The sequence below is a fragment of the Colossoma macropomum genome, unplaced genomic scaffold, assembly GCF_904425465.1.
Source record: "Colossoma macropomum unplaced genomic scaffold, Colossoma_macropomum, whole genome shotgun sequence".
NCBI lineage: Eukaryota > Metazoa > Chordata > Actinopteri > Characiformes > Serrasalmidae > Colossoma > Colossoma macropomum.
In genome coordinates this window covers 24,582,052-24,609,474 of record NW_023494807.1, presented here as the reverse complement: position 1 = coordinate 24,609,474, position 27,423 = coordinate 24,582,052, and the positions used below count along the sequence as shown (strand labels likewise).

Below are 27,423 nucleotides of genomic sequence, written 5' to 3'. Positions count from 1 at the left end.
TTGCTTTATAGGAAAAGATACTCAAGCTAAACCTGAACAGCCTCATTTATTTTCCACAGAACTAAATGTTTCCTATTCATTCCTGCTGTGCTTTGTCAGCTTGAGTATAATGACATATTGCTTATATTATGTATACATTACAATGACAACATATTATTTAGTGTCTTTGTTCATTTTTCTTCACTTATTTCCTACTTTTTTATGTCTTGCTCATTATAGAGGTTTTAACCTCTGCTTACTTCCTTGGTTTAGAAACTTCCTCACACGATGGCCGTGACAGCACAGCTGATTTTTGTTCTCTTCAGTTTGGTCTCGATCACAGGTAAAATTTAAACTTCATTACTGCCTTTTACTTTATAGAGACTAAACTATATTATAACCAGTAATTATCTTAACTATTTTCACATCATAGATGAAGAAATCATCATAAATCACTTTAACTTAACCATGCTATGGTCATTATTATGTTCAAGGGATGCTTAAAATATAGATTATGAAGTCAGTAGGACTTAGTATGGATTGAAGGATAGATTTTGTTGTAGTGCACTCTCAGATAAAAGGTACTAAATTGTCTCTGGGGTGGTACCCTGAAGAATATGTCTTCAGTACATTTAGTTAGGCAATATAATCGTACCATGTTACATTGAAATGTTCTTTTTAAGCCTTTTTTGACCCTACATACCAGCTGTTGTCTCCAGCCTTTTATTTCGTTGTTCTGTTTTAAAACATCAGGACATGAAAAGCTGTAAATATGTACTTTTCTCTTGCAAAAAACTTACTGAAGATACAAAATTAGCCCTTAAAACCATTGTAATACCTTTGAAGGCTCATTTAAATGGTTTGCACCTTGATAAACGAAAAATGTACCTGCACAGTACTTCTTTTGACAGTGTATACAGTGTTAATGAAACGCTTTAATACACTGCACTGAAGAATGACTTTCTTTAAAACTGTGAAGACTAGTGCTGACCAATTCACTTGCTTTCTCTTACTGTACACTCAATAAAGCTTTAGGTTCAGCGTTTGTAAGTTTGTAAATCTAGGGCTAAATCTTGTAACAATTCAAAAGAATGGTTCACTAAAGAATCAATGTTACAAGAGCTAACATGTAGCTAACAAGAAATAGAAACCTTAATCCTTTTTGGATCACCCAGCTTAAGGCTGATCAACTATGTATGGAAAGAGGGAACTTTGCAAATTAGATTTTTTTAGGAAATTCGTTTAAAGGGGCATTCGGGCTGAGAAACAGATTTTAATATGTTCTTTGTCATGATAGCACTGTATCTCTCAGCCTCATCGGTTTGACACAATCCACAATCCCCCCCATGACAATGAAGATATGCACTGATTTAGAGGCCTATAAATACAGACATAATACTTGACTTCCAGCCCATCTGCCTTCCTTCTGCATTAGCCAGGTAGCAGGAAAACAAACATTTCAAACCTCCCTCCATCCTGTATCCACCCCAAAGTGTTTTTAATTTTTCAAAGGTTAGTCCTACATTCAAGATACATCAGAAGAATCAGAATCAGAATTTGTATATGCCAAGTACCAGGTGTACAAGCAATTTCTCTTGGTGCAGGTGTCAACATAAAATTTAATTCAATTAATTAAATATAAAAAAGATATACTATATAAACAAAATAGACAATATAGACACACAAACAAACTGCAAGTTGAAGGTTGTGCAATGGAAGATTAATACAGATACAACCAAGCACTGGAAGACCGAGGTGCTGGAGTTTTTAAACACTGTGTCCACTCACTGTCCACTCTATTAGACATACCTGCATTGTTGGACCACCCTGTAGATGTAAAGTCAGAGACGATAGCTCATCTCTTGCTGTACAGTATGAGCTAATCATCCTCTAGTCCTTCATCAGTGGTCATAGAACGCTGCGCACAGGACGCTGTTGGCTGGATATTTTGGGTTGGTGGACTATTCTCAGTCCAGCAGTGACACTGAGGTATTTAAAAACTCCAGCAGCTCTGCTGTGTCTGATCCACTCGTACCAGCACAACACACAGTAACACATCACCACCACATCTGTGTTACTGCAGTGCTGAGAATGATCCACCAACCAAATAGTACCTGCTCTGTGAGGGTCCATGGGGGTCCTGACCACTGAAGAACAGGGTAAAAGGGGGCTAACAAAGTATGCAGAGAAACAGATGGACTGCACTCTTTGACTGTAGAACTACAAAGTGCACCTATATAGTAAGTGGAGCTGATAAAATGGACAATGAGTGTAGAAACAAGGATCGGTGTATACATTATATACAGAGAATTAAGCAGCAAATTTAAATATGAATGTTAATGTAAACATATTTATAAAATATGTATATTGTAACAAGTTAAAGTGCATATGTGCACTGAATATAGTAGAGGAAAGTGGGAAGGTTCTCATTCAGAAGCGTTATGGCATTTTAAAAAAGCCCATGTGCAGCTGATTAAACCGGAGGGATGTTAGAAGGGTCCTTGTTTAGGAGGATGGCCGGAAGAAAGAAGCTGTGGAGGTGCCGGTTGGTCCGAGTCTTTAGGGCTTAAGGGCTAGAATGAGGAAGAGGGCAGAGAAAATCATCCAGGCTTTTCCCTGCATTCTCTCATTCTAGCCCTTTCATGCATAAATTAGTAAAAATTGTATTCAGAGTTTTAAAAAAATGATTTTCATTTCTCAAATCGGCATAAAAAAATCATATGAATTTTCATATGAAATGTCCACATATGTGGAGACCATGCATTAGTGGAGTATGTCTTTCATTAACTTCAAAATGCAATATATTGTACAGCTAATACAGACAATGCTAAACTCAAAGCTTATTTTTCTTGTTTAAAAAACCTGCTTTGTAACTATTTAATAAATGCAAAAATTTGATCCCTCAAAACAGTCAGGACAGAAACCTGGCAATGGACACAGATGTATCTTGTCTTCCTTTTGCACAGTTCATAACAGCATCTCATTGCATTCTTGGTGACAGCACTTCTAGGCCAGTGTTTTCCAGTGTTATAGAGGCTTAGAGGTTGTGTTGACCTTCTCTTAGGAGCAGGAATGAGACTTGGCTGCCCCCAGAGCGCTTTTGCATGGCCCCACTGTTGATCAGTGCTTGAGCAATAGATGCTTTAAAAGACAACAGGTCTTAAGCTTGCGTGTTTTTCGTCTGGTGAAGTTCCCCTGCGTTCACACGTACCACATCCAGGAAGTGGTAGAAAATGTGCATACCACCTTTTGTTCTTTCTTCTGTTGATACACTGCAATATACTGATTCACCAGATCCACTCCCAAATGTGACTATTAGTAGACACCAACTGCAAATAGGTGATGTATTTGGATCACAGCACAGTCTTTTTTACTCCAGCTTTGTGCCACATCCTGAGGATGTTTACCATCACATGTCAAGACCACATAAACGATAGACCTATAACCCATTTTGTCACAGTTACATTCTCATTGGTTGACAGAGGATGCTCTTTTTGCCTGTTTCTTTAGCTCACTGAGGGTCTTGAGCTTGTCTGTAGCTCTTTTTTAGGGGGTTGACTCTGAAAGTGCCTGTAGCCTCAATTCCCTGACCATGTAGTGTTTTTAAAGAAGACAAAACTGTCAAAAAAACTGTCAAAAAAATTTTGTGGCTGTTGTCTTTGATGTCATCACAGAGGCAAAACATAACTCCAGCAGCCATTCCCAGGTCACCTATATCAGGAGTTCTCAATCTCTTTTTAACCCCAAGGCCCACCTGTTCATAACTAAAAAGCATAGCGGCCCACAGAAAAACTAAAATCAACTTTTTTTTAACTCACACTGAAAACCTGTCAATTAGAGCCTGAAAAAGATCAGATCCTTTTCACTTCAATCACAGAAACCAAAATTTGCAGTTACGTTAAAAAACATAACATGTAAAAAAAAAAAGAAAAAAGGTAGATGTAGACTGTGATTTGGAGCGGCAGTCCATCGCGATTTCCCTGAAAAATACTTGCTTCTTCCCACAGGAGTAACTGTTTGGTGTCGATGTGTCTCTTTAGTTTTGAGGGCTTTAGCGCCTTATTTGAAATAAACCTCATGCTTTTAGATCAGTGTTGCTACGATCAACATCAAACATGGATCTTCGCTGTTATTTAATGGCTCGTCTGTCATTTTTATCAGCTGCAGCTCGAGCTTCAGGAACGATATGAGAGCAATAAGTAAATGTTAAAATAGGCAGATAATACTGACAGTAAACAGCGCTAGAAGAAGAGGAAAGCCGGCTCTACTGATGATTTCCCTCATCATAAAATACTTCCCACCAGCAGTGAACTGAGCAGGGTTCGGTTGGAAGCGGACCAAGACTAGTGGGTTTCAGCTGTTTATTTTGGACCCAAATACAGGTGGAGTGTTCACACACGTCAGAACGGAGCAAACTAAGGAAAAAAGTTTGATAGATCTGCACTGGACAAGGTAGGAGAAACACCCTGAGGAACCTATCAGTCTCTGGCTAACTGCGATGCGTGCTCGTGGCTGCATTGTCTCAAACTGATGACGTCTAATTTGCCTCTGACTGCAGTGTTTTTGTTTATACATCTCTACCGGCCCACTACGACCTACTGCCTCCCCCTGAGTTCAGGCCCATGGACCACTAGAGAGTGCTTCACGGTCCACTGGTGGTCTGCTGCCCACAGGTTGAGAAACCCTGACCTATATGACCTTTTTGCCCACTGGCCCCCAGTATAGCTCAAACCTGCACAAGTCGCCAGATGTGCCAGATCTTGAACTTCGTTGAAATGTTGTTCACTGAAATGTTACTCATGTCATCAGCATTGTTTTTTAACTCATGGATCCTAGGAAGAAATCTTTATTTGTCTTCCTTTTCCATAGTTAACTCTTTCGCCATTTTTATTTTACACACTCAAACTGCCCCAATTTGTTGCATTTCTGGCACCTTTTATTTCTAGCTGGACACTGTTCCCGACTGCTGTGTGTCCAGCCACGTCTTTTGCAGATCTCTCTTGGCCGATGATCCATTCTGTCTTTCAAATGTTTGGTATGGCTGGTGTCTTTGTTAAGGCATGTGCCTTTAAGCTACACTGGTTTGCTTGTGACCTCATCAATCCACTTCCCTGCCCTCAAGTTAGCCGGCTGCTTTCTGATTTGTTTGAACTTGTGGGATTGTTATGACTTTTTCTAGTATACATTCCAGTTCTAACTAGGGTTTCTGTGACACATCACTGTCTGTCAGACCGATTACTATCTTGTTCCTTGTTAATCTTTGGCTGTAGCAAACTCATAGTGTCGGCCAACTCAAACGCTCCTCACAAACGACTCTACAGGCTCTCCACTGCTCTGAGAGCATCTGTAAACGCATGCAACCTTATGGTAACAACCATATCATAACTCACCTTTATCCTCACCTTATGCAAATGGCTCTCCTTCTGCACCCAATGTGTAGAGTAATGACTTCACCTGCACCAAGCCACTCTCTTTTTGAGCTTCAATTCTACCCGAAAGCAGAAAAACCTCTCCCCAGTGGCCATGAAGACGGCAGAGAAAATAATGCACCAGTAATGGGTAGGATTCACTGGTCTGTCTGTTCTCACACTTCTGACACTATGTCATGAACATACACAGAGCTTTATTTGTTAGGTGAACATTTTTCAGTGAGTGCTCGTACAAGAACAAAGCTCACAGAAGAAAACTGTCGGTAACACAACTACCGAGTGAGTTTAGGTGAGTTTAGAGTTTATCCAGAGGGAAATAATCCAATGTTGTATGCAATAAAAACTTGTTCGACAAATGAAGATGCGATCACATCATATGAGACCAGAAAATTTACATTTTATTCAAGGAAATAACACAGCACCCCCACCAAGTCCAATTCTGCCTCTCTTATGGGGGTATGGGACAGACAAATGGCATATAAGTATGTGTGGATGCATTTCAAACACCTGTAAAATAAGTTTCACCTTTACATTTCAAACCTTCTCAAGTTTTTATTTTTAACAGCACTGACTCTGTAGTATGATGAGAGACTGGAACAATAGTGTGTAAATTTTCTCTTTGGGCATATGATGATGATGATGATGATGATGATGCCAGAATTTTTCTAGCCTTAATATTAATAACTGAAGAATATTTACTATTTTAAAATTGTATATATTTTTCAAGTAATGCAACAAAAAAAAATACTAGCAAATGCAAACTGTCATAAAATACAGAAGCAACCTAACCAACAAAACAGATTTAACAAAACAGCTTAACTAAACAAACCAAATAATTTGTCTTTGTTCTTTCCATAGAGTCCAGTGATGTGTTCGGATTGGTTGGCAGTTCAGTTCGACTAGACACACAGCATCCTGTACCAGTGTTTGATGGTTTATCCTGGGTCTTCAACAGAGCTAAAAATATTTTAAAATATTATACTGAAAATAAAAAATGTAAACAGCATCCTGCTTATGAAGGCAGAGTGGAGTTCAATAATGAAACCTACAGCCTGACACTGAAGAACTTACAGAAGACTGATAGTGGACTGTATGAAGCAAAAGCAGCTGGTGCACAGAACAGAGTTGTTGTTAAGTACAGACTCTCTGTGTTGGGTAAGTCTTACAGTGTGAGATTTAAGGCCAGAAAAAATGCATTCATAGCAAAAACCTGCTGCTATCAGTCAAAATTTGATGTGCTTTTATTCTCTATTTAACCATGTGCATACAGTATTATAAGTCTACTGAGATCTAAGGTCTTATTAACAAGAGTGGACATCTGGAAAGTTCAAGAGGAAATGCAGCAGCCCTTTCAGTACTTTATTTAGGATGACACAGCCAGTAAAAAGGATGAAAAGAACAGTAAAAAAATAATTTAAAAGATGCAACTATGTCTGACTTTAGTCTGAAAAACCATGGCTAGCTTATATATACATATATAGCTTTCTTCATGTAAAACAATCATGTACAACTGACACAATAAAAAAAAAACAGACATAAATTACATTTTATGTCTATGTAAAAAGGACGTAATGAAACTTCTAGGCTATTTAGTCTGTGTATATTCTTTATATTGTATGTTTTGTTTATCTTAACCTATGTAAGCATCTTCGTGTTACTGAAAAGTGCTATAGACATATTATTATTGTCAGTATTATTTTAATTATTTTGATCTGATGTAGTCATATTTGAGTCTAGGCCTCTAAACTACGTTCATAGGACTTCATAAGGTTCTGAGACAGAAAAACAGACAAAGCTAATAACCTCTGTAAGTGATTTATTGTTGGCTGGTGTTTAGTGTAACATTACTAGCAGTACAGTGATCTGTATCTATGTGTGCACCTCAGATCCAGTGGAGGCCCCAGTCTTGTCTTCAGCCTTTCACCAGCTCAGCAACAACACCTGCAACATCATTCTCACCTGTAGAGGTCATGACCTCTGTCTCAACTCCAGCTGCTACAATGAAACCTATGAGGAAAAGGAAGTGACATCACCCGGAGGCATCACCCTTTCTCTGTCTGTCAATGGCAGCAGCATTATCTGTAACCATAGCAACCCAGCCAGCTGGAAGGAGGCTGTTTTGGAGATGGGAGAACTTAAACGATTCTGTGCTGATAAAGGTGTGCACACATACATGCTCAAACACAAGCACATCTTATTTTTTAACCCATTCTGTATTTGTTCTAAGATTAATAATGCATCTTTTTGCCCCTTATTAGGAGAACACAGTACACAGGAAGATGACCCACCCTTACAATTGCTATTGCTTGCTGTGGTTGTCATAGGGGTCATCATTCTTCTAGTTATCTTCATCAGTTTTTATCTTTGCTGGAGGAAATCAACAGGTGTGTCTTTTTTTTATTTCAAATGCATGTTCAGTGTGAAGGTAAACATTTATCATTATCACTCTTCACAATTTTCTGTCAGAAAAACAGCTTTTGAATTATGCAATTTGCAGGTCAAAGCAGTTGTTTAAACAGTTGTTACTGTTAACTGGCAAGTTAACACAGCTGGATACAGAAACATTAGCTTTAAGAAACTCAAATTTGTTGTCATAGCTCAGAAACCAGACAAACTGAAAAACTCCTAACCTTTATTTTCCTGTTCCAGTGAGATCAGTCATTTAAAAGTATGCCGCTCTACCTGATCACTTGATGTGTTACAGGGGTTTTCATTGGCTTCTTCATAAAAAGTGTTGCTCTAACTATTTTGTGTATATATATATATATATATATATATATATATATATATATATATATATATATATATATATATACACCACTGTGGTAGGGGAAACCAGTAAACACTTTTTTTTACACTTTTTGTCTCTGTCTCTACAACTTGGCTTTGGTTTGTTCTATACCTTTCAAACCTTTATATTATTCATATTTGTCTATTACAAATAAAAAACAGTGTAGAAATCTACTGCCTACTCACAAAATGAGGAAGTCTGTGTCAGATACAAAGAATTCCATTGTTACAACCTGCCCCACTTCAGGGGTAGATTTTAACAGTAGGTGGAATATGAAAGAATTTATTTGTAAAGGGCATGTTTTGTCTGCTTTTTATTTTTCAGTAATTAAAAGCAGGAAACAAAACAGGAAAACACTGTGTTAAAATTTCCAACCTTTTTTTCCACACAACTAACTACAAAAGTCTCTGTGGCCCACAAGAAGATTTAACCAATCCAACCATTTTGTAACTGATCCAATGAGACAGCTCAGTAGATTTCAACCATTGGGGAGCTGTTGGCCATTTTGTTAGCTTTTTTTAACATTTTAAAAATTCATTATAGTGTGACAGCTGGCTTACCCTAAATGATGTCTGACCTGGTGGTTCCCTTTTTCAGCGACCAGAACACTATGGGGTAGACAACTGAAATTACTGAAATTACCAGCTTAGTCAGAGACATGCACATGTCAGCATGAACTCATGACTGAGCAGAAAGCAGTGTGTGAGCACCCCTTACCTAGGGTGCCCACAGCTGTTACCACTAATTACCTCTTAGTGGTGCCTTGTCTCCCCCTAGTGGCTGGAGGTGGCCTGGCATTAGGCTGGGATGTTACATTCTTTACAACATACACAATTAATTATTTAAAAAAGTTTCAATTAAAAAAGTAATTAAATATGACAAATATTACTATTGTGATAAATATTTGTTAAATAATTATATTTAGGTAAAACTTGTTTATTGGTCTGGCAAAATGCAAGCTAATTATGTTTATATTTTCATTGTAAATTAATGTAAAATGATTTCTTTTTTCATCGTATGGAATACCTGCTTCATTAATAAATGGTTTCAGAAGGACAGATCCAGAGGCTGGGCCATCTACAATAACAACAAGTGAAGAGGACACTGCGTTTCAGAGAAAACCAAGCATTACCTAAAATGTGCAACTAAAATACAGCAATGAACACTGAGCACTGAGCTTCACATGGGCAGGAACTGAAAACAAGCAACTACCACTTTGATTTGCAAACTCTGAGATCATCAAATGAAGCTTTGAAGCTGAACAATTTATAGTCTCACTTGGAGACTAAATCTCATTAGTTGAGTTAGAAAATTGATTGGATCGTAAAATCTTCTCGTGGGCCGTGGAAGCTTTTGTGGTCAGTTGTGTGGGCCTTCGATTAGTCAAGGAGACAAAAGAAATGACGGAGGAGGCACGAATGCCTTTACCCAATGAACAGTGGGAAATACAGGCTTCTCTGTTTTTGTTACCTATCAACATAAGATGGTTGATATTCCTCAGCATCACATTACAACACAATAGATTAGAAACATATTATAGCTACCCAAATATTACAAGATATAAATAAATAATGATATAAAGTTAAAATATTAACTTTAATAAACAACAGCATAGCAACACCACCCACACTTACTGAATGAAAAATAGTTGTCAAGCATGGAAAGTGAATAAAATTGTAGTGCACTTTACCCAGCTTACCCAACACATGTAGCAGAATCAGTGTGAATCAGTACCGCACCTCTGCTTTATAGATTTTTTCTTACAAATGTCACTTAAGTGCTAACTCCTTCATAGTACTACTACTACCTACTTAATTACTGCTCAGCAAATAAAGACAAAAAACAAACAAATATTTGTCCTACCCTAATTCTGTCATCTTATAGTGTAGAACCTCCTTGGAAGTCTCTCTTTCCTTTCTCCGCAAATTTTGTTGAGCTGTGCCTTTTTTGCAACATCCTTTTTCTAGGCTCTCTGAAAACATCTTTCGAGGCATAACATGAGTTTTCACCAGTGCTGTGCTTCAGTGCTGTCAATTGGGACTGCTGTAACATTACATTGGAAAGATCCAAAATACTCTGAGGCATCCACATCTCTTGTCCAGATCAGTCAATTTCAGTTTGCAGAAACCCAGCTTCTGCTAAGTCAGATGAAGCTAATGCTAGCTTTGTGGATGAATTCAGCTTAAAATAACTTTTTACAATTTTTTTTTAATGATTGGACTTTTAGGATTTGCAGTGATGTAGGGTTAAAGTTGGTGGAACACTGTAGAAGCTAGACATTTTTAATTAAATTTAATTTGAAATGACAAACAGTCCAATCTGATGGAAGCATATAGCTAGATAATATCTGATCAATATCAAATCAGGTAATATCAACGTTATTGTTGCTGAAATACAACCCCATTTCCAAAAAAGTTGGGATGCAGTGCAAAATGTAAATAAAAACAAAATGCAATGACGTACAAATCCTTTAAACCCCATATTTCATTGAAAATAGTACAAGACAACAAATCAAATTTTGAAACTGAGAAATTCTAACCCTGTTTTTTTGAAAAACATATAGGCCCATTTTGAATTTGATGGCAACAACACATTCCAAAAAAGTTGGGATGGGGCAACAAAAGGCAGGTAAAGTTGTGCAATGCTAAAAAAACCTGGTGGTTAATTGGCAACAGGTCAATAACGTGATTGAGTACAAAAAGAGCATCCCAGAGGCTTCAGGACCTTTCCTTCGAAAACCATTTATCAGTGATAATGTTCGTGTAAAGTTTTACATTAATTTGCACAGACAGTATAAACTACTTAGCATTTTGCCAAATCAATCAATGAGAAGAACCTTCATTTAATTATCACAATAACAATATGTCATATTTAATTACACTTGGTAAATTGTTTATATATAATAAAGAATTTTTAAGGTTAAAAAAAAAGTCTGTAAGATTTGCATGTCCTGTGCAAAGGATGAAGGATGCTGGAGGCAGGAGTGACGATGTCAGCAAGCATTTAAACAACACTGACCTCCTCTCTTTGGCCTCTAGATAGATTTTCCAGTCCTTTTTCTCTCACATGCAAGCTCCCATTTCTCATGCTGCTTTCTTGCTTGCTTTCTTTCTTTCTTTCTCTCTCTTTCTTTGAAATGTCAGTAAATCTACATAACATTCTGCAAAGGTGGGCAGATTTGCATCATGTTCAAATGTGACCGCTGTGTCTACATAATGGAGGCAGTCTGAGCACAATCAGAGAGTAACCTCCTCACTGCTTAGAATTTAAAGATCACTGATCAGTGACCTGATAGCAATAAGGGGAAGTTTGTGGGCTTAGAATGAAAAGGTTCTATTTGTGTTCAGTGCAGAACAAATAAGTTGCACTTGATCATAAAAGACTAGAGACAGAATCTGGGTGGATGTGGATCTTAAAAGAACTGTGGAGCAGCATGAAATGGTGTGTTGAAGCCCTGCTTTACTCCTTCTTTTACTATTTGTGACATGTCTGCTTCTGCCTCACAACGGTAATTTAGCATGTAACTCCAACGGTGGCTGTATAGCAGTTAGACAAAACAGCTTTTTAAATTTAGGACTGTGTCTACAGTTCCTTTTCACTAATGATATCAAGGGTTAATATTTCATTTTTTTCATTCAAAACTGCGTAGGTCCCACACAGTGTGAGAACACAGTCTATGCAGAAATTGAGGTAAGATTTAAATAATTCTTATTCCTGTAGACATTTAGACATTAATGACAATAAATACTGTAATTATTTGATTCAGGGATTATGTTGTTTATATTGTTAATTTGTGTAAAAGCTTCTATGGAAGGTAACATGAAACAGGATATTATAATTTCATAATGATGATAATCATGTTTACAGAGGAATTGTGCAGCAACACCACCTATTGAGCTGGAGACACATTCTACTCTGTACAGTGTTGTACAGAAGAAACCACAACCTACAAGTAATGGACAGTCCAGATATGTCAAGATATGTTTTATTTATTAACGCTGTAACCTCTTTGTTACTGAGCTTGCATTTTCTCTTTAGCCCCAAGCTCGGATTTTGAGTGCATACTGCAGCCACAACAAGGCATGTTTTGTTCTCCTCTGCTTCTCTGTGTGAATTCAAATGCATCACTTATTGTGTCCTATAATAGTACTGTGCAAAGGTCAGAGACCACCTTCCATTTCTTTCATTTCTTTCATTTCTAGTCAAAACTGACATTAAGTATCAGGAAACAAAGCGGGAAACACACTGTAGCGTTTCACAGCTATTAAAAGACACAGCTTTTGCACAAGTCATGGTGCTTTATTTTTCAGCTGTTGTTGGTCACAGCTATGCCATTAGCACCCAGACTTCTCTCTAAAAGTTTGGTCCCTACTTAAATCATGTCTTACTCTCTCAGCCGTCAGCTCTTGATTGACTCTCAATTCTTCCTGCTCTCATGCATATCACCTTGAGGAAAGCTAGCCCCACTTTCACAATACCTTCAGAGTCCTTATCAGAAAAACCCGACAAATAACTGCTGAAGAACCAACAAACTAAACCAACATGTAAAAGCATTTCCTGAACATGTTACATTACCCTCCCCCTTACAAAAGTCCTTGCCCCAGAGGACCACAAAGTCTGGGGGCAGCCTCATCCTCCTGGTCTGTCCACCATTCTGGCCAGCACAGGTGCTGTAGGGTACCTGCACCTCAGCAGTGAGCGGCTGAACGTTAGCTTTGTGGCGTCCTCTTCATTGGTGCACCAGGGTGGAAAGACCGAAGTGGGTGTGCAGTTGCTGCGGTGGTCGCAGCAATGCATGTAAAGCTCTGCATCCTCCTCCTCGTTGTGGAGGAACTTCTCACAGCTCACAGCGTTAACCAGCAGTTATACCATATACAGCAGCGTTATCTCTAACAGTTCCCTTGCTACACAGCACACATCTTACTCTCTCAACCGTCAGCTCTTGACTGACTCTTAGTTCTTCCTGCTCTCACACATATCTCCTTGGGAAAACTAGCCTCGCCTTCACAATACGAGTCCTTATCAGAATAATCCCGAGAATAACTGCCAAAGAACCAACAACCTAAACCAACATGCAAAAGCATTTCCTGAACAAGCTACAACAAAAAATATGCCTCAACAACTAAATAAAACATCAGTTTTTCAGTATTTAGTGTGCCCACCATTTGCCTTTATTACAGCTTTAACTTTTTTCAGAAGACTGATGTCCTTCTACAGAGATATTTTGCGGTCTGGACTCTGAGGTGGACAATGCAACAGCAGCTTCTTTGTCTAATTTTTTGTTATTTTACTCAGTACATATCCATTCAGACCCATAGCACTGAGTTGTCATCACAATGGAAGGACGGACAATGTTATGTTTTATTTTTATCGATCCTGCAAAATTACGTTGTCTTTGTCATTTTGCTGCCTAACAACATCGCCAGCAGAACAGTGGAGGGTTAAGGAATTCTCAATCAGTTCTAGCATTTGAACCGCTAACCTTCCAATTACTAGCTCACCTCTCCTACCACTGGACCACCAGCCACCCCATTTGTGGATTTCTCAGTCAGTGTTGGTGGTCTCTCAGGTCTTGCCAGGTTGTTTTGAGTTCCACTTTCTCTGTATTTTTCTCTGTATCTAATTTTGGAAACTGTTTTTCACTTATTTCCTTTGACTTCCCCTTTTCTTATGCGAGTGGTTTATCTTATCTCGAATCTCATCAGAAACATCTGCTGTTAAATTAATAACTTACACTGTTTTGACAAGAAATTAAATAAATAAATATTTCTGACTTTTGCACAATACTGTATATACATTATCCATAAAACTGTATAAAAAGTTTTTTTTTTTGCAAGTACAGTTCTGTTCTAACAGAAAGCCTCAATATGATGAACATTTCCCAACTTGTCTCTGTCAAAGTTCTTTGCAGTTTGATTGTGATTTATTGCTGTAGCCTGTGATCACATTTAAGGATTTCATTTTAGTATTTTTTGCTTGAACAATGTCTGTAACTTATTTAGGTAACATTATTTAATCTGAGCCAGTCCTTCAAATTTTCAGTAAGGAACTTAAATATTTAGTAGCTTCGAATCATACTTAGTTACTACAAATGCTATTTTTTAATCATCATATGTCATATTTTCTTAAATATATTCAGCAGCGGTCGATCTCAGCAGAGCCCTGCATTTCTAGCATCTATGAATCATTTCCAGATCAGTTAAGGAAAACTGAAACCCCATTGATTCAATTAAAGAGCTTTTAGAGTGTAGAAGCTTCAGTCTTGTTTTCCATATGAGGGTTTGTAATACTTTCTTTGGGTGAGAAAACCTGCACATGTGCTTTATTGTAGGATTATTCATTGATTTCATTATGGATCTGCAAACTTATTGAAAGTTGATTGGTTGTACTTTTTTCTGTCCTTTCAATCACAGATACAATCTATGAAACCTGGAACCATTTATACCACAGTTTCAAATCTCAGCAAAGCTGTGAATTAATTTGAATGGAACCACATCACTGAAAATTGAAGCCACTCTTGATTTACACAGAAGGCTAAGAAGATTCCCAGTGATTTCACAGTCATCTTGTGCGAGTCCACAAAAGTACAACTGGCCCTCCTCTAACTGGGTGTAAAAGATGGCTTTGGCCCACTGCTGATGATAGCCCGTCTTAAAGAACAGAGCTTTTTTTCAAACAACATTTTTGTTTACACTGAGATACAGTCATAAAACTGGACAATTCCAGCTGTGGATGTCTTTACAGATCAGAAACCTTTTCGTTGTAAGTAAAAATACGTACGGGGTAGCTCCAGCTTTTAGGGGCCCTAAGTAAGGATTTTTGGGGAGGCTCCCATCTTGCTAAATGGAGATTTGGCAGAAGTTTGATGGACATTTACCCCACCATGGCTACTGTTTGTTTTCTGCTTGTGCTGTTCTTTTTGGCTAGGGCAGAATTCTTTCCGATTGACTTTACCCCCCAAAGGACATGCCAAGCCAGATGCCCCTGCCGGCTGCCCGTCCAGCACCGGCGTCGCTGTGCTACTGGCTGTATGGCTGTTGGTATGGCCAACCCATGTATCAGTTCTGTCGTCTCACCTTCCCTCGCCGATTTTGGTGACACACTTGACTCCTCCACAGCTCAGACTGCAGGACTGGTAACATCTGTGCTCCATGAAGCTGCTGACCAAACTGTCTCTCTCTCCAGCTCCAACTCCAGGGCCGCAGGCAAGTTGCGCTGGCAGGCCAGCTGTATGTGGATGCCAAGGTGGTCTCATGTTGGCTAACTCTGCCTAGAAGATGGCGAGCATAAGTCCATCTAGCTAAAGTTTCAGGAGTTTCAGTGTCAAATTGGCCTGACTGAATGTCTTTGGACTGTGGGATTTAAATCAGTAAATTTATATGAATTATCTTTTCAGTGTCTCTAGTCTGCACGTCTATATTTTCTACAGTCCAAAGATGGCAGCACACTCACTGAATTCACTGAAATTTTGTGCTGAAATGTGTGTAAGCGAAAACTGTAAGTGATCAAGTGTGTTGGTGACAGGTCGGTTCTTTTCATCTGACGTGTAGAATTCAGATTAAAAACGCTCATTGGGTGTTGCAAGGTTGTGTTTTGATGCTTATGCCTTTTTTATATTTTCTACCATTATATCATAAGAAGATTTGCCCTATAAAGATGTTGCGGTATTATATAAGGTCTTGCTGGACTCACCTGGTGATTTGTCTCGGATCAAGGGTGGGGAGACTTGTTACCCCCCTAATGTAGATGTATGCCACTAATAAAAAAAGGGGTAAATGAAATCAGAAAGGTTCTATTTTCTTCTTATAAAGCGTTTGCCATCTTTACTGACCGATGGTTTTATAGACCAGCATGCTGAGTAGATTATGGTTTCCACCTGTGTGTTGTTTATAGCAGCGTGTTTATGTTCATGTCTCCTTTCAGTAGGCAAGTAGGAGACAAGAGAGAGATGGGCAGATGCAGAGTGAGCTTAGAATCCAGGGAAACCAAAATTTTTTTATTAATATTTCTTCATATTTATTCTAATATCATATCAGTGGTGAAACTTCTGACAGGTGGGAAAGTCAAACCTCTTATGCAGTTTTACACCTATGACTTGTAGCTACAATAACTTTGTAATATACTTTATTAGCTGACTTTAGAGCACCAGACTGGTTGAGATAAAGCAATAGCTTGGAAAGCAATAGCTTCCTTTTTAGCTCATCCACTGTTTTACCAAAAAGCTCCTCTGCCATTTTCCTTTCCTTCCTATTTTTCATTGCCTTTTTAACAAATTCAAAATAGTTTATATTTTTATGTATAGACAAGTGTCATAAAACATGAGAGGCAAAACCAGCTGCTTGTATTTCAACATTTTTGTAGTTCAGTTCTCCCCCAGGTTTATTTCAGACATTGTAAATAATGGATAGATGAAATTATAGCACCTTAATAACTACAGGGCTGCATCAAGGCTGCAATATGATTCTCACTGATGGCCATTTTATATTACCTAACACAAACAACCTGTACTAAGCAACAAATATGAAATGTCACCAGACACTTTTGCTTCATACAGTCCACTATCAGTCTTCTGTAAGTTCTTCAGTGTCAGACTGTAGGTTTCCTCATTGAACTCCACTCTGCCTTCATAACCAGGATACTGCTTAGCTTTTTTAGTATCACTAAAATATTTTACAGTATTATTATTATTATTATTATTATTATTATTATTATTATTATATTATTATTAAGTTTCGATATATAATATTTTAGAACATTATTAATTCTGTTAAAAACCCAGGATAATTCATCAAACTCCAGTACAGAGTATGTCCATTTGAACAGAACTGCCAACCACTCTGAACACATTACTAGACACTGTAGAAAAAGAACAAAGAAAAGTTTTTTTCTTATATTGTGATGACTTTGTCAAGCTTTAGTAATGCCTAGCACATTAATAACTATTTAACAACACACACATATACCATATGCTACTACATGGCATAATTTAAACAAACAGCATTTACAATCTTTACGGGGTATGAAAGTGAAAGGCATTACTTCATTTATGTGACTATATGAATGTTAGGCTAAAGGCAGTATCACCAAGCACATGAACACTTTGAACACCCACTTACACTGTCAACATGCTGGACTCAACTTTAAAATGATAGATTATCATACATTTAATCTCTACATTGGTAAATGTCAGAGATTTGTTTTTGTGAGGGACAACTTTACTGAAAAGGTGAGACTGTGGTGGATGTGGCAGTTTAACCTTCAAATCTTTCATTATGGCAAGACAAGTTCAGTACAGTTTGCATTAGATTGTCAAGCATTCCTAGTGTAAAACTAGCAATTTAGGCTTTAGGCAAAACTTTGGGTGTGCCGTACATTTTTTCTTTTTAAATAAATATATAGGTGTCTTTTGGCCACAAGCTACTTGGTCTCAGGAAATTTAGTCTCAAGTGGGGCCATCTATTATTTAAAAATAAAAGGACGTTATGGTGTTGAAATGTTGTTGCAATATGCTGTGCTGGGCTATGTGGCTTGTTAGTGGAGTTGGGGGCTACTATGTATGTGAGATGTATGGCTGGAGCTGACCTACCTATCGTTTAGATAGTGCTCTTGGTGGGTTTCCCCTGCGTCATGTCAATAAAAGAGCACTCGTTTGAAGCGCTGTTTCCTGTGACGACTTCTTCTATGCCAACTGACCTGTGCGATGAACTGAAGAGGAGGAATCTGATCTGGAGAGATTTTGTATGGAGGAATGGTCTCAGATCCTTTGCCATGTGTTCGCCAGTCTCATTAAGCATTATAAGACTCAGAGCTCTTATCTCTGCAAAGAGAGAATGCACAAAGTATTAAATGAAGGGGTGCCAATAACTACATGAAGCGTGGAGCATGGGTCCTTGTACCTGTTAATAAAAGAGCACTTCTTCTATGCCAATGCCACAGTGTTGTCAAAAGAGGGATAGTACACTGGATAGTAAACATTGTTAGTATTAGTTATAGTACAAAAACAGGGAAAACAGGTGGAGCAAATGATTAATTTGATTAGTTTAGTTCATGCGGCGGCAGCAGCAACAGCAGCAGCATCCGTGGGGTCAGGTTGTGAGGGTGAGGTTTGCATGGCGAGCAGTGGCACCCAATCAAGGCAGAAGAGGCAGCAGCATCAGAACGCACAGGATGGGCAGCTGTTCAACTCAGCAAAGAAAAGAAAGAAAGGAAAAACACACAGAGTCAGTTCTGAAATGGGTGATTGATTAATTTGATTAGTTTAAATGATTGATTAGTTCAAATGATTAATTTTGATTAGTTCATGTAGCAACAGCTGTAGCATAATTGGGGTCAGGTTGTGAGGGTGAGGTTTGCACGGCGTTGTACAGCAGGATGCTCAATGGTGGTAAGCTGGTCCAGAGGGCTGGCGAGCAGTGGCACCCGATCAAGGCAGAAGAGGCAGCAGCATCAGAATGTACAGGATGGGCAGCTGTTCAACTCGGCAAAGAAAAGAAAGGAAAAACAAACAGAGAGTCAGTTCTGTAATGGGTGTCAGTTCTGTAATGGGTGACTGATCACAGATTACAGTGTTAGCAGAGCAGCAGAGACTCTGGCAGGTATAGAACTGACAGGGAAAACTAATTACCAAAGGCTTGACTATACAAGTAGGTTTTTAGCCTAGACTTAAAGACTGAGGCTGTGTCTGAGTCCCAAACATTAACAGGAAGATAATTCCAAAGCTGGGGGGCTTTGTATGAGAAGGCTCTACCCCCCTGGCGTAACTTTAGTAATTTTAGGTACTAATAGTAAGCCAGCACCTTGTGATCTAAGTAGGCGTGATGGTTCATAGTGAGAGAGAAGTTCACTCAGGTACTGAGGGGCGAGTCCGTTTAGAGCTTTATAGGTCAGTAAGAGAATTTTATAATCAATGCGAAATTTAACTGGTGACTAGTGTAGGTTTGATAGAACTGGGCTGATATGGTCAAACTTTCTGGTTCTAGTAAGAACTCTGGCTGCAGCGTTCTGGACTAGCTGAAGCTTGTTAAGGCTTTTGCTGGGACATCCAGCCAGCAGGGCATTACAGTAATCTAGCCTTGAAGTAATAAATGCATGAACTAACTTTTCTGCATCCTGTAGAGATTATGCATTTCTTAATTTAGCAATATTGCGAAAGATGCAGGAAGGCTGTTCTGTGTGTGCGTCGAAGGACAGAACAGAAAGACAAATAAACATGAAATTTTTCTTGCTGGCCTTTCTAAGAAAACATGCTATTTTGACCACAAGCAGCTTTTTGGATTAAGCATTTTTGGTTAAGGTTAGGTTTGAGGTGCAGTATTACTTGGCTACAACAACTGACATCTATAGGAGTCCTCAAAAGTGTAGTGATACCAAGGCGTGATAATGATAATCATACCTCATGGTGGTCATCCTCCCCCTCCCCCACACCGTATCTGCATGTCTGTGGTTATCCACTAAACGGTTTGGCAGTGACGAACTACAACTTTTTATAATATCTTATATATAATATGTCTAATATTATACTCTTGTTTTTTACCTTACAGGAAAAGATACTCAAGCTAAACCTGAACAGCCTCATTTATTTTCCACAGAACTTAATGTTTCCTATTCATTCCTGCTGTGCTTTGTCACCTTGAGTATAATGACATATTGCTTATATTATGTATACATTACAATGACTTTATATTATTTGGTGTCTTTGGTCATTTTTCTTCACTTATTTCCTACTTTTTTATGTCTTGCTCATTATGGAGGTTTTAACCTCTGCTTACTTCCTTGGTTTAGAAACTTCCTCACACGATGGCCGTGACAGCACAGCTGATTTCTGTTCTCTTCAGTTTGGTCTCGATCACAGGTAAAAAAAAAAAAATTAAACTTCATTACTGCCTTTTACTTTATGGAGGCTAAACTATATTATAACCAGTAATTATCTTAAATATTTTCACATCGTAGATGAAGAAATCATCATCAATCACTATCACTTAACCATGCTATGGTCATTATTAAGGTCAATGTACTCTTAAAATATAGATTATGAAGTCAGCAGTATGGATAGATGGATAGATTTTGTTGTAGTGAACTCTCAGATAAAAGGTACTAAACTGTCACTGGGGCGTTACCCCTCTTGTCTCTGGGGCAGTACCCTCAAGAGTATGTCTTCAGTACCTTTAGTACGGGAATATAATTGTACAATGTTACATTGAAATGTTCTTTTTAAGCCTTTTTTGACCCTACATACCAGCTGTTGTCTCCAGCCTTTTATTTCGTTGTTCTGTTTTAAAACATCAGGTCATGAAAAGCTATAAATATGTACTTTTCTCCTGTGAAAAACTTACTGAAGATACAAAATTAGACCTTAAAACCATTGTAGTACCTTTGAAGGCACATTTACATGGTTTGCACCTTGATGAACCTGCACTTCTTTTGACAGTGTATACAGTGTTAATGAAAGGCTTTAATACACTGCACTGAAGAATGACTCTTTAAAACTGAACTTTTTACACTGGAATTTCTGTAAACACTTAACCAGAACTGCTTAACTAAAACAACCAAATGATTTGTCTTTGTTCTTTTCCTACAGAGTCCAGTGATTTGTTTGGATTGGGTGGCAGTTCAGTTCACCTAGACACACAGCGTCCTGTACAGGAGTTTGATGACTTATCCTGGGTCTTTAACGGAGCTAAAAATGTTTTAAAATATTATTTTGAAACTAAAAAATGTAAACAGCATCCTGCTTATGAAGGCAGAGTGGAGTTCAACAATGAAACCAACAGTCTGACACTGAAGAACTTAAAGAAGAATGATAGTGGACTGTATGAAGCAAAAGCAGCTGGAATACAGAATACAGTTGTTGTTGAGTACAGACTCTCTGTGTTGGGTAAGTCTTACAGTGTGAGATTTAAGGCCATAAAAATGCCTTCCTGGCAAAAACCTGCTGCTATCAAACAAACAAAACTTTATAGAAAGTAAAACATTTGTGTATAAGCAACAACATAGCATTAACTGGCATTTGCAATACTTTATTATTAACATCTTTCTGCAGGATATTTTTAATGATAAATATATACAAAATTATTTTGTCCCCAAATCTCTGTTATCATATTAACTAGGTTTGATCTCTGTGTGTGTGTGAAATGTTATGTAGAGCTCCTGAGCAATGAAATGTGAAAGGGGAGGAGTGAGAACCTCCAAACTGTGAAAATTCACACCTCTCAACAAAAGATGGCCATATAGAGATAAAACAGACAGCACACCGTCAGTTGTCTTCATGTAAAACAATCATGTACAACTGACACAATAAAAAACAGGCATAAATTACATTTTATGTCTATGTAAAAAGGATGTAATGAAACTTCTAGGCTATTTAGTCTGTGTATATTTATATTGTATGTTTTGTTTATCTTAACCCTTGTAAGCATTTTCGTGTTACTGAAAAGTGCTATAGATGTATTATTATTGTCAATATTATTTTAATTATTTTTTATTCTGATGTAGTCATATTTGAGTCCAGCCCTCTAAAACTATGTTCATTGGACTTCATAAGGTTCTGAGACAGAAAAACAGACAAAGCTAATAACCTCTGTGAGTGATTTATTGTTGGCTGGTGTTTAGTGTGACATTACTAGAAGTACAATGATCTGTATCTATGTGTGCACCTCAGATCCAGTGGAGGCCCCAGTCTTGGCTTCTGCTTTTCACCAGCTCAGCAACAACACCTGCAACATCATTCTCACCTGTAGAGGTCATGACCTCTGTCTCAACTCCAGCTGCTATAATGAAACCTGTGAGGAAAAGGAAGTGATGTCACCCGGAGGCATCATCCTTTCCCTGTCAGTGGCAGCAGCATCATCTGTAACCATAGCAACCCAGCCAGCTGGAAGGAGGCTGTTTTGGAGATGGGAGAACTTAAACAACTCTGTGCTGATAAAGGTGTGCACACATACATGCTCAAACACAAGCACATCTTATTTTTTAACCCATTCTGCACTTGTTCTAAGATTAAGAACACAGTACACAGGAGGATGTCCTACCCTTACAATTGCTATTGCCTGTTGTGGTTGTCATAGGGGTCATCATTCTTATAGTTATCTTCATCCTTTTATATCTTTACCAGAGGAAATCAACAGGTATTTTACTTTTTTATTTCAAATGCATGTTCAATGTGAAAGTAAACATTTATCATTACTTCTCTTCACATTTTTCTGTCAGAAAAACTGCTTTTTTGGATTATAGAACTTGTCAAAGCAGGCATATAAACAGATGCTAGTTATAACAGCTGGTTACAGAAGCATCAGCTTTGAGAAACTCAAGTTTGTTGTCATAGCTCAGAAACCAGACAAAATGAAAAACTTCCAACCTTAAGGCAGTGGATATCCAATAATTATCTGTTTTATATTCTGCATCCAGTGAAATCAGATGTTTAAAAGTATGCCATTCTACCTGATCACTTGATGTGTTACTGGGGTTTTGATTGGCTCTTTCATAAAACTTGTCGCTCTAAGTGTTTTTATAGCTGAAATTATCCTAAGCAGCAAATTTATTTACTGTGGTAGGAGAAAGCAGGAAACACTTTTTGTCTTAGTCTCTATACTGTGGCAGTTTTTTGTGCTATACCCTCAAAACCTTTATACAAGTTGCTCATATTTATCTATTACAAATAATAACAGTGTAGTAAATCTACTGCCTACTCACAAAATGACGATGTCTTTGTCAAAGACAAAGAATTCTTTTGTTACAACATGCCCCACTCCAGGGGTAGATTTTGATGGTATGTGGAATATAAAAAATTGTAATGGGCATATTTTGTTTTGCATTTATCTTTCTGTAATTAAGAGCAGGAAACAAAATGGGAAAAAAAAACACAAAAATTTCCGTGGCCCACAAAAGTTTCTGTGGCCCACAAGAAGATTTAAGCAATCCAAGCGTTTTTTGTAACTCATCCAAATGAGCTCAGTAGATTTCAACCTTTGAACCTTAAAAGTACTGCTTGGGAGCCATTGACCATCTGTTTATTTTTTCTTGCACATTCAAAAAATTCATTTTATTGTGATGGCTGGCTTACTCCAACTGGGGATCAACCTGGCAGTTCCCTTGTTTGGATACCAGAACGCTATGGGGTAAGCCACTAGCCCAGCACAAGAGCTGGATTCAAGTGCAGAGCAGTATAGACAAGAGCATGGAAGAAAAGAAAAGATTGCACCAAACAAGACTTGAACTCACAACCTCGCGACGTGGGGTGAAAGAAATCACCAAAAGGGCACTTGAAGTTTTTTTTTTATTTTTATTTCTTACACTGAAAGGTGCTCAAGAAACCAGTACTCAAGACCCAAGAGAGGAACCAATACTGAAATTACCTGCTTAGTCAGAGACAGAAAGCAGCGTGAGCACCCCTTAAGTAGGGTGCCCACAGTCCATTGCTAATTAGCCCTTAGTGGTGCCTTGTCTCCCCTTACTGGCTGAAGGTGGCCTAGTATGATGCTGGGACATTACATTCTTTACAATATATACAACTAATTGAAAGTAATTAAATATGACAAATAGTACTACTGGGATAAATAATTACATTTAGGTTAAGCTTGTTAATTGTTCTGGCAAAATGCAGGCTAATTATGTTTATATTTTCATTGTAAATTAATGTAAAATGTTTTTCATTGTATGGAATTTCTGCTTCAATTCTAAATGGTTTCAGGGCTCCTGAGTGGTGGGGCTCCCGAGTGGCACAACCGTCTAAGTGTTGGCTCTATCATCAGGAGAATGCGAGTTTGATCCCTGGTGATGCTACAGCCATATGTGGCTGGGAGTACAAGAGAGCACAATTGGCCTCGCTCTCTCTGGGTGGGTAAAATGGCCCTCCCTTCTCCCCCCATCACTCAACACGATGCTAGTCAGTGCAGGTGTCTGTTAGCTGACATAACAGAAGTGGCAGTTGGTGCTTTCCTCTGAGCGCGTTCGGCTGTCCAATGACGTTGCATGAGTAGCAGTTTGAAAAGATGCGGTGGTTGGCTTCACAGGTCTCAGAGGAAGCCTGTGCTAGCATCACCCTCCTAGCGTTGATAGTATCGTGTGATTGGAGAAGTCCTAAACTAGTGGGTGGAATTGGAGACGACTACATTGGGGAGAAAATGGGGGGGGGGCTGAACAATTTATAGTCTCACTTGGAGACTAAATCTCATTAGTTGAGTTAGAAAATTGATCGGATCGTAAAATCTTCTCGTGGGCTGTGGAAGCTTTTGTGGTCAGTTATGTGGAGCAGCACAATTAATTAGGCAAGGGGGTAAAAGAAATGACTGAGGAGGCACGAATGCCTTTACCCAATGAACAGTGGGAAATACAGGCTTCTCTGTTTTTGTTACCTATCAACACATGATGGTTGATATTCTTCAGCATCACATTACAACACAATAGATTAGAAACATATTATAGCTACCCAAATATTAAAGTTAAAATATTTACTTTAGTAAGCAACAGCATACCAACACCAACCACACTTACTAAATGAAAAATAGTTGTCAAGCATGGAAAGTGAATAAAATTGTAAAGTGCACTTTACCCAGCTTACCCAACACATGTAGCACAAACCTAAAAGCAGTAAAATATGGTGGTGTTGATGTGCATCAGTACTGCAGCCCTGCTTTATAGATTTTTTCCTTACAAATGTCACTTTAGTGCTAACTCCTTCATATTAAATCTACAGCCCGCTTCACCAGTGCTGATCTGGTTCCGGTGCGCCGTAGAACTGGTGAGAGCTCCAGGTAAACTCTACAGTTTTTTGTGTTTTATTATGCTGTTTGTGTTTTTGCACATACCGCTTTTGGGATCATTCAATATAATCGACAAACTTTTCTGAACATCGGATCATCGCTCAAGACGGACTTTAACACAAACACACGCTCGGACGCGAGCGGCTGTCCCTTCGCGGCTTCTCTGCCTCTTTGTTTACCAACACGCGCACGCAGGCGGAGCAGGAAGAAGCGCTAGAGGGGCAGACGCACCGGGATGTTATGCAGAACTAGAAAAAGATGCTTCAACCCCCCTCTCCCAAGTATTTTGCTCGCAGATGTTCAGTCACTGGAGAACAAAATAGACAAGCTGAACGCGCAGATCAAGTTTGCTTGCAACATCTAGAGCTGCTGCGTTTTAGTGCTCACAGAGACGTGGCTATCAGCAGCAATACCAAACAACGGCGTCACACCGGCCGGCTTCTCCACCTACCGTCAGGACAGAACTCTGGACTCTGGTAAGGGCAGAGGTGGTGGGTTATGTGTTATGGTAAACTCTCGGTAGGGAACAGATGTAGCGGTTCTAGCCAGTCACTGGTCTCCAGACATTAAACTCATATCACTCAAAGTTCGACCCTTTTTTTTACACAGGGACTTTAGTTCAGCCATTCTCACTACAGTCTACATTCCACCTCAGGCAGATGAGTCAATTGCATTGGAAGTTTTGTACGGGACCATTAATGGACTTGGGAACATTCACCCTGAGGCTGTTTTTATTGTGGTTGGGGATTTTAACAGGGCAAACTTGAAGATGGTTCTGCCTAAATACTACCAGCACATTTCCCACCCAAGGAGAACAGACTCTTGACCACTGCTACACTGCACTCAAGGACAGTTACAAACGCCTTGCCTTCGGCAAAGCTGATCACACCTCCATTCTTCTCCTGCCTGCTTACAAACTAAGACTTAAACAGGCGAAACCAGTTCTCAGATCAGTCTATCAATGGAGTGAGAAGGCCATTTTCACACTTCTGGACTGCTTCGAATTCACAGACTGGAAGATGTTCCGTGATGCGGCTGGCACAGACGTCAATGAATACACTGACTCCATTACAAGCTACATCAATAAATGCACTGAAGACACTGTACCAAAAATCAGTGTCAGAACATTTCCCAACCAGAAACCCTGGATCAATGCTGAGGTTCGAGCCAAACTTAGAGCTCGTGCTGCTGCCTACAACTCCGGCTAGCTACAAGAAGGCCAGATATGACCTTCAGAGGACCCTCAGGCTGGCCAAAAGGAGCTGCAGGAACAGAGTGGAATCCAACTATCTTGGCTCTGATCTCAGACGCATGTGGAGTGAACTGCGTGCCATCACTGACTACGAAGGAGGTGTGATCTGTGATAGGGGCTCTTCCTCCTCACTTGCAGATGAACTTAATGCTCATTATGCTTATTTTGAGGCAACTAACACCTCACCTGCTGAGAAACGTCCAGTAGATGAGGAGAGCTGCACTCTAGCCATTCACCTGCCTGAGGTGGTGAGATCCTTCAGGGCAGTTAACCCACGCAAGGCACCTGGTCCCGATGGAGTCCACAGTCGTGTACTTAAAGCATGCGACAACCAGCTGGCTGAGGTTTTCACTGACATCTTTAACCTCTCCTTAAGACTGTCATTGATTCCCACGTGCTTTAAGGAAACCACAATTGTTCCAGTCCTCAGGAAACTGGCTATCACCTGCCTGAATGACTACCGCCCTGTTGCACTGACATCAACAGTCATAAAGTGCTTCGAGCGGCTGGTCAAAGCTCACATCTGCTCAACACTCCCAGTCACCATGGACACTCACCAATTTGTATACCGCGCCAAGAGATCCACAGTCGATGCCATTGCACTAACAATACACACTGCCCTCACACACCTAGACAGAAAGAACACATAGGTAAGAATGCTGTTCATAGATTACAGCTCAGCATTCAACACAGTCATCCCTGCCAAACTCAGTCCTAAGCTCACAGACTTGGGTTTGAACTCTCATCTCTGCAACTGGAGACTGGACTTCCTGTTGAGCAGAGCCCTGGTGGTGAAAGTTGGGAATAGCTTCTCTTCCACACTGACTCTGAGCACAGGGGCTCCCCAAGGATGTGTGCTCAGCCCCCTCTTGTACTCCCTGTATACACATGACCGTGTAGCCAGACACACGTCTAACATTATCTTCAAGTTTGCTGATGACACCACCATCCTAGGCCTCATTACTGATGGAGATGAGACGAGGTCAGCGCTCTGTCAGAGTGGTGCCATGACAGCAATCTCTGTCTCAACATCAGCAAAACAAAGGAGATGATTGTGCACTACAGGAAGCTGCAGAGGGGTGGTCACTCTCCCCTATTCATCAATGGAGCCGAAGTGGAGAGAGTCAGCAGTGTGAAGTTCCTCAGTGTACACCTCACTGATGACCTCACCTGGTCCCTCCATACCAACACTATTGTGAGATCTGCTCGTCAGCG

At 39.2% G+C, this 27,423-nt stretch overlaps 1 protein-coding gene across 1 annotated transcript; it reads left to right on the top strand.

The window, feature by feature from the left end:
• Positions 1–261: 261 nt before the first annotated feature.
• Positions 262–15,441, top strand: LOC118797539 (SLAM family member 9-like). The gene is made up of 7 exons (XM_036556902.1): positions 262–322; positions 6,267–6,563; positions 7,295–7,567; positions 7,667–7,792; positions 11,849–11,889; positions 12,067–12,151; positions 14,613–15,441. The coding sequence occupies exons 1-7, from the start codon at positions 268–270 to the stop codon at positions 14,681–14,683; spliced, it is 948 nt and encodes a 315-aa protein (XP_036412795.1). The 5' UTR covers positions 262–267; the 3' UTR covers positions 14,684–15,441.
• Positions 15,442–27,423: the final 11,982 nt, after the last annotated feature.

Excerpts from the sequence above, each read along its gene's own strand:
- LOC118797539 (XM_036556902.1), top strand. The coding sequence starts at position 268 with ATGGCCGTGACAGCACAGCTGATTTTTGTTCTCTTCAGTTTGGTCTCG. Across the intron at positions 323-6,266 it reads CAGTTTGGTCTCGATCACAG|AGTCCAGTGATGTGTTCGGA; the intron begins GTAAAATTTAAA and ends TTCTTTCCATAG. Across the intron at positions 7,568-7,666 it reads ACGATTCTGTGCTGATAAAG|GAGAACACAGTACACAGGAA; the intron begins GTGTGCACACAT and ends GCCCCTTATTAG.